This window comes from Nicotiana sylvestris, chromosome 10 (genome assembly GCF_000393655.2).
Source record: "Nicotiana sylvestris chromosome 10, ASM39365v2, whole genome shotgun sequence".
NCBI lineage: Eukaryota > Viridiplantae > Streptophyta > Magnoliopsida > Solanales > Solanaceae > Nicotiana > Nicotiana sylvestris.
This window is the reverse complement of record NC_091066.1, coordinates 142,280,529-142,287,921: the sequence shown is the minus strand read 5'-3', so window position 1 is coordinate 142,287,921 and position 7,393 is coordinate 142,280,529. Positions and strand designations below refer to the sequence as shown.

Genomic DNA, 7,393 nt, shown 5'->3' with positions numbered 1-7,393 from the left:
CATTTCTAAACAGAGCAATTTCAGAAATAAACATGCATGATTTTAGTAAAGAAAATGTAACATAAATACATAATTAAGAATAATTTTCTTTAGATGAACCGACGACTGCGACGTGGTTCAAGACATTGCAACTTCTCTTGCTCCGAAATTTTGAGGGTCTTCCTCAAAATTCTACCCTAGTTTACTGGGTTACTGTTATTGACGACTCCTTGCAGCGAATGGCTGAAATCACTTCGGAATTTTGAGGGTCCTCAAAATTCTTCCCCAGTTTCCAATTGCAGGGGGAAATGAAAATTTTATTGACTTGTGACCGAACCCATAGGGCTACCTACATACCTCCTCTTAAACGGGAATCAGGTCATGCGTAGTTCAAATTACATCATGAAAGAAAACCTAAAGGTTACACATAGTATCGCTTGACTGCATCTGAATTGATCGGCTTTGGCAAACTTCCTCGTCCATTTCTGCAAGTATGAGGGCTCCTCCTGTTAGAATCCGGTGAACCATATACGGACCCTGCCAGTTGGGAGAGAATTTCCCTTTGGCTTCATCTTGATGCGGGAAAATCTTCTTTAATACCAGCTGCCCTAGTGTGAATTGTCTTGGTTTGACTCTTTTGTTGAAGGCTCTGGACATTCTATTCTGATAAAGCTGACCATGGGAAACTGCATTCATTCTCTTGCCATCTATAAGAGCCAGCTGCTCGTAACGACTCTTCACCCACTCTGCCTCGTCGAGTTCTGCTTCCTGTATGATCCTCAAGGAAGGGATTTCTACTTCGGCGGGAATGACCACTTCTGTACCATATACCAGCATGTAAGGGGTTGCCCCAGTTGATGTACAGACTGTAGTGTGGTACCCCCAATAAAGCAAATGATAGTTTCTCATGCCACTGTTTATGTTTCTCTATCATTTTCCTCAATATCTTCTTGATATTCTTGTTGGCGGCTTCTACGGCTCCGTTCATCTGAGCTCTGTAGGCTGTAGAATTCTTGTGTCTTATCTTGAAGGTTTCACATATGGCTTACATCAGGTCATTGTTGAGGTTGGAACCATTATCAGTGACAATTGACTCTGGGATCCCGAACCGGCAAACGATAAGGTCACGGACGAAATCTGCCACGACTTTCTTATCACTGCTCTATAAGATGTTGTTTCAACCCATTTGGTGAAATAATCAATTGCTACTAGGATAAACCTATTCCCATTTGATGCGTCGGGTTAGATTAGTCCAATAACATACATTCCCCATGCGGCAAACGGCCACGGCGAGCTTGTCGCATTAAGCTCGTTTGGAGGCACCTTTATCATGTATGCGTGTATCTGGCAGCGGTGACACTTTCGGACATATTGGATGCAGTCTGTTTCCATAGTCATCCAAAAGTAACTAGCTTGGAGTATTTTTTTTACTAAGACAAAACCATTCATATGTGGACCGCAGGTCCCTGCATGAATTTCCTCTAATAGCCCGGATGCTTCCTTTGCGTCGACGCACCTTAGTAATCCCAAATCTGGAGTTCTCCTATACAGGATTCATCCGCTGTGAAAGAAATTGTTGGATAACCTCCGAAGCGTGCACTTCTGAGTAGCGTTTGAGAGTTCTGGGTATTCTCCTTTTGCCAAGTATTCCTTGATATCATGAAACCAAGGCTTTCTGTCTGCTTCTTCTTCGACATGAGCACAGTAAGCTGGTTGATCATGGATCTTTACCAGAATAGGATCAATGAAATTCTTGTCCGGATGTTGTATCATGGATGATAGGGTAGCCAGTGCATCGGCGAGTTCATTCTAGACTCTAGGAACATGCTGGAACTCTGTCTTTGTGAACCTCTTTCTCAACTCCTGTATGTGATGCAGATAAGGGAGTATTTTGGAGTTCTTGGTTGCCCATTCTTCTCGGACCTGATGTATAAGCAAATTTGAATCCCCAATCACTAGCAACTCTTGAATGTTCATGTCAATAGCCAACTTGAGCCCTAAGATGCAGGCTTCGTATTCAGCCATGTTATTGGTACACGAGAATCTGAGTTTGGTAGAGACCGGATAATGCTGACCGGTTTCTGATACTAGGACAACTCCTATTCCAAGTCCTTTGAAATTTGATGCTCTATCGAAATACATCATCCAACTATCATAGGATTCTGCAATGTCTTCTCCTATGAATAATACCTCTTCCTCGGGAAAATACATTTTCAAGGATTCGTATTCTCCGTCCACAGGATTTTCAGCGAGGTGATCTGCTAGTGCCTGCTTCTTGATCGCCTCTGAGTTACGTAGACAATGTAAAATTCACTCAACAGGATTTCCCACTTGGCTAGCTTGCCAGTGGGCATGGGCTTCTGAAAGATTTACTTCAAAGGACCTCGATATAAGATATGTAGTATAGGCACAGAAATAGTGCCTCAGCTTCTGCGTCACCCAAGTCAAAGCACAACAGGTGCTCTCTAACAGTGAATACCGGGCCTCATACGGGGTGAACTTCTTACTGAAGTAATAGATGGCCTACTCTTTCCTCCTCATTTCATCATGCTGACCCAGAACGCAACCGAACGCTCCATCCAATACTGCAAGGTAGAGTAATAGAGGTCTACTTGGCTTGGGCAGGACCAAAACCGGTGGTGTTGACAGGTACTCTTGATTCGGTCGAAGGCCTTTTGGCAGTCATCGGTCCATTTGGTAGCGTCATCCTTCTTCAACATCTTAAAGATTGGCTCATAGATAATTGTAGATTGTGCTATGAACCGGCTAATATAGTTAAGTCTCCCCAAGAGACTCATTACGTCCTTCTTGTTCTTTGGCGATGGCAATTCTTGAACAGCTTTAGCCTTTGATGGATCCAGTTCTATTCCTCGGCGACTTACAATGAACCTAAGTAGTTTTCCGGCAGGAACCCCAAATGCACATTTTGCAGGATTCAGTTTTAGGTTGTACCTTCTCAGTCTCTTGAAGAACTTCCTCAAATCTTCCATGTGATCAGTGGCTTTCTTGGATTTGATGATACCATCATCTACATATACTTCTATCTCTTTGTGTATCATATCATGGAAAATGGTGGTCATGGCCCTCATGTAGGTGGCCCCTGCATTTTTTAACCCAAATGGCATCATCTTGTAGTAGTACATCCCCCACGGCGTAATGAAAGCCGTTTTTTCAGCATCTTCTTCATCCATCCAGATCTGATGATATCCAGCGAAACAATCTACAAATGATTGCAACTCATGCTTAGCGCAATTATCGATCAGGATGTGTATGTTCGTTAAGGGGAAGTCGTCCTTTGGATTGGCCCGATTGAGATCCCGGTAGTCAACACAGACTCTGACCTTCCCATACTTCTTCGGCACCGGCACAATATTGGCTAACCATGTCGGATATTCTACTACCCTGAGAGCCTTAGCTTTGACCTGCTTAGTGACTTCTTCTTTGATCTTCAGAATCATATCAAGCTTGAACTTTCTGAGATTTTGCTTTACTAGTGGACATGTCGGATCAGTTGGCAGTTTGTGGGCCACAATAGATGTGCTCAGACCAGTCATGTCATCATATGACCAGGCGAATATGTCCTTGTATTCTCTTAGAATTTTTGTGTACCCTTCCTTTTCTAACGGTGATAAGTGAACGCTAATTCGTGTTTCCTTGACATTTTTTGCATCTCTCAGGTTAACGATCTCAGTTTCGTCCAAGTTGGACTTCGGCATGTTCTCAAAATTCTCAACCTCTTTAACAATCTCTTCCGGTATATCGTCTTCCTCTGAATCTATGTCTGTTTGTTGCGTTGTCTCGTTGCATGTCACAGTCATTAGTTCATCAAGATAGGTAATAGTAATGATGTATAAATAAAGTAATGAGAGTAAGAATTTGTAAGGAAACCAAAATGCTTTGATAAATTTCATAACTATTTTGAACGTTGGAAGATCTTATTGCGAAAATTCAAAATGCGAAAGGAAAATTAACTAGTGAAAATAAAAGATAGTGCATGATGCTTTGTTCAGACTTGCTACCCCGAGCCTTTCCGGGCTCTGGGGGTTCTGATGGTCCAGTTATTGAGGCATGCTCCTCTGCTTATTGCCCGTATGGAAGGGCCTTGTGAAGTAAAATGATGATGCGAGAGTGCACGAACTAACCTTTGGGGAGGGGAATAATAAAAACAAAAACAAAGAATAAAACAAAAGGTAACCAAGTTAGTGAGGATCATAAAAAGTATTACAGTATTTAAACACATAGTGCGGGAATTTAAATCGTGTCCTAATTTGGGGACCTCTTTGTGCCCGAGGTAGTCCTAGCGACAAATTATTTTGGAGAACTTAGAATGCTAAATGCCTCATTTTATTGATAGAAAATAAGACGAATCCTAAATGGACACTAAATAAACAAGAAATGAAAATCATTAATGGCCATTGGCCTTATTACATTTTATAAAGCGAAAAGATAAACTCCTATCTACTTGGTCCCTGAAGGACCTTCCTCAGGTTGAATGCTCTAGTTGATCAGATCCTCTAGTTCGTGTAGGTTCACCAGTGAAAATGCATTTGCCAGGTATTCTCCTTCGTTTCCCTCGACGCTCTGGCAGTCGGTGACTCTCTTCCTCACTTTCCCTTCCAATTCCAGCAGACTGTACTCCAGATATTCCAACTTTTTGCTAGCTTTGGCGGCCGTCTCTTTCCACTCGTTGATTTGGTCATTTGATGGAAGACTCCTCCACCAGTCTAGCAAGAGTGGGGGCATGTAATCATACCAAAACTGGGGACCTCGTGCCTCATTTTTTGCAAAACAAAAGGGTTAGGCCCTTACCCCCACCAGACTCGACTATTTAATATCAACAATTAGCATAAGCGCATCTAGTTCTCCAAATAAATGCACAGAATGTGGTGATGTCCGTTTGGGTTTTAGGGAAACCCAGTGGACTTTGGACAAGACTATCTTAAAGGATCATTATGTGGACAATATAACTGACCCGGCTAGGTTTGACCATGATGCATGCCCAGTTAAACAGAGTAAGGTTTCTATGGGGTTTTAGACTGGTACCCTTGAGTGGACAACTCAAGGGGGAAAGGCATGGAACCGTCAACTACACCATTGATCGACTGGTTTTACCGCAAATACACCTTTTTCGGATTTAGGGGTGATATTATCGAAAGAGCGCAACCACTCATTATAAGCGTTGTTATGCTATTTTGTTTGGCACGAGTGGAATATGATGTTGAGTATGATTATGCAACAATTAAAGCAGATTGTCAAGTATTTGCACGTTAGGAAAGCAGTAAATACAATAGTTTTCATAACTTAAAGCGGTAGCAAAGGAAAGCAGTAAAGGAAAGTAACAAAGGGAAGAAACAAAGAGACAAGTCAGTTCTGCAATCGAAAAGGAAATTAAATGCTTAAAAGAAACAAACAAATAATTGTGCATGAAGAAGTATAAATTCACAATAATAGTCTAAAATGGTAAAAGCCTAAAATTCCCCAACGGAGTTGCCACGCTGTCGCTCCCACTTTTTCTCGCGAAATCGAGTTCATGACATTTCGGAGGACAACTCGTTCCCTTTTGGGAATTGGGTTTGAATAGAAGAGTCGCCACCTAATGATTTAAGTGCATTAGGACACTAAGAAAGATTTGAAACCAGAGATTGGGTAAGGGCTTGAAATTATCCCGAGGGGAAGGTGTTAGGCTCCCTTAGGATCCACTAGTGTGATTCCCGGCCAGACAATTATTGTGACTTTAATGCAAATAACACATAGGCAAATAAAGGCTTCAAATAAGAGAGGGTTTTCACGTAATGGTTACAAATAACAAAAGTAAGAAATAGGAACTAAAAGGAGTTGATTTTCTTAAAAGAAATGTTTTAAAAATATTTAAAAGAAACAAAGAAAACAAAGGAAAGGGGGTCCTAGGTTTATTAATAATATGGATCACCGCACACAACATCCGGTAATCACTCCTCATTGAGGGGATACACGTGATGTTATTGCATGGTCATCATATCTATATTTACCCCTTCTCACCCCGTTAAGGTATTAAAGCACGGAATGTCTCGTTTACTTATTGCATGCTATTACCCGCCCCAATCCTATCAGCCCCATAGGCACTTGGGACTACTAATCTTAGAGGGAGGAGGTATTGGGCTTATTTGTGGTTTCAAAAGGTAAAATACTAAGGCGACAAACAAAACACATATAACAAGTTTGGGGAAGCATATAAACAAATAAAAGGTTCAAACAAACCTCCTTTAAACCAAAGAAAGCACATAATGTAGCATGACTTGCATGTACTGTTTAAGGCCTGATTAAGACTTAAAGGGTCGAGGCAGACTGATTTATTATATAGTTCAGATAAGAAGCCCGAATCAGGCCTTCCTGCTGGTTGTAGCATATAAAATCTGATTCAGTTTATAAACTTTCACCATATGGCTTGCCTAAGTGCTAGACGAAGACCTATAGGCATGATATCTACTGGTTCCAGAAACAATGAAGTAAACATGAATACATACTGATTTAAGAAAAATTGTTTGTTATTAAAGAAAGGAGAGTTTTAGCAAAAGAGTATGTGTCACTATTACTGGTTTTAGACATATAAGTGAGTGAAGTGATTCAAACTTGATTAATAGCTCCTATAGGCATGCTTTCTACGCGTTATTGATTTTAAACCCTTTTTAACAAACATGGTAAAATGCGAAAACCCTATAAACATGATTGCCTAATGAAGAATGTATATGCAAGATTCAGAAAAACCTATAGACATATCTTCTATATTATATGCAGGATTCGGATTTTCAGGTAATTATAGACATGGTATCTATATGAGAAATGCAGAATTCAAGATGTAACCTATAGGCAGGATATCTATATATGAGAGTGCAGAAATTCAGAAATAACCTATAGATAGGATATCTACCCTTCACATAGTTATCCCTCCTTTTACACTAGGCATCTCCAAGAGTTTATTACAAAATTATTACAGCCCAGAATGAAGATAAAAGAAGAAAATACATCAAAAATTAAACGGTATAGCCAAGGAGAGCCTGATTCAGACTTACTATCTGAAATATGAAGTAAACCAACTCCAAGAGATCATGATCCAAAGCCTTCTCCCATTTGGATGTGTCAAAGTTCCCTAAGAGGCTCGAAAAGGACTCTGAGCAATGCTCACACCAAAATGCAATATCAGATTAGGACAAGTGCAGTGTGGAAGGGCCAGCACTCAAATGTCCAAATTCAGAGGGAACTCAAGGTCCCAAGGCAAGGCTCACAAGAGGGGAGGTAGAACTTAGGGACTAAGAGAGAGTGCAAGTGCAGAAAAAGAATGCTGAAAGGGGGGAAGGGAAAGGGAAACAATTACAAATAAATACACATAGGGGTATAGGGGAGGTGGTAAAGAGGCAAAGACAGGCTGGGGGCATAC

General features: G+C 40.9%; 1 protein-coding gene across 1 annotated transcript; it reads right to left on the bottom strand.

Moving 5' to 3' along the window:
* Positions 1-1,788: 1,788 nt before the first annotated feature.
* Positions 1,789-3,695, bottom strand: LOC138880055 (uncharacterized). Its single transcript, XM_070159706.1, has 2 exons — positions 3,527-3,695; positions 1,789-2,264 (listed from the first exon to the last, which is right to left on the bottom strand). Exons 1-2 carry the CDS (start codon positions 3,693-3,695, stop codon positions 1,789-1,791), a joined length of 645 nt encoding a protein of 214 aa, XP_070015807.1.
* Between the last annotated feature and the right edge of the window lie 3,698 nt (positions 3,696-7,393).

What these genes read in the sequence shown, in the direction of transcription:
- LOC138880055 (XM_070159706.1), bottom strand. Translation starts at nt 3,695, where the DNA reads ATGCCGAAGTCCAACTTGGACGAAACTGAGATCGTTAACCTGAGAGAT. An exon ending in GTCATATGATGACATGACTG is followed by an intron (nt 2,265 to 3,526) that starts GTCTGAGCACAT and finishes TACGTAACTCAG; the next exon opens with AGGCGATCAAGAAGCAGGCA.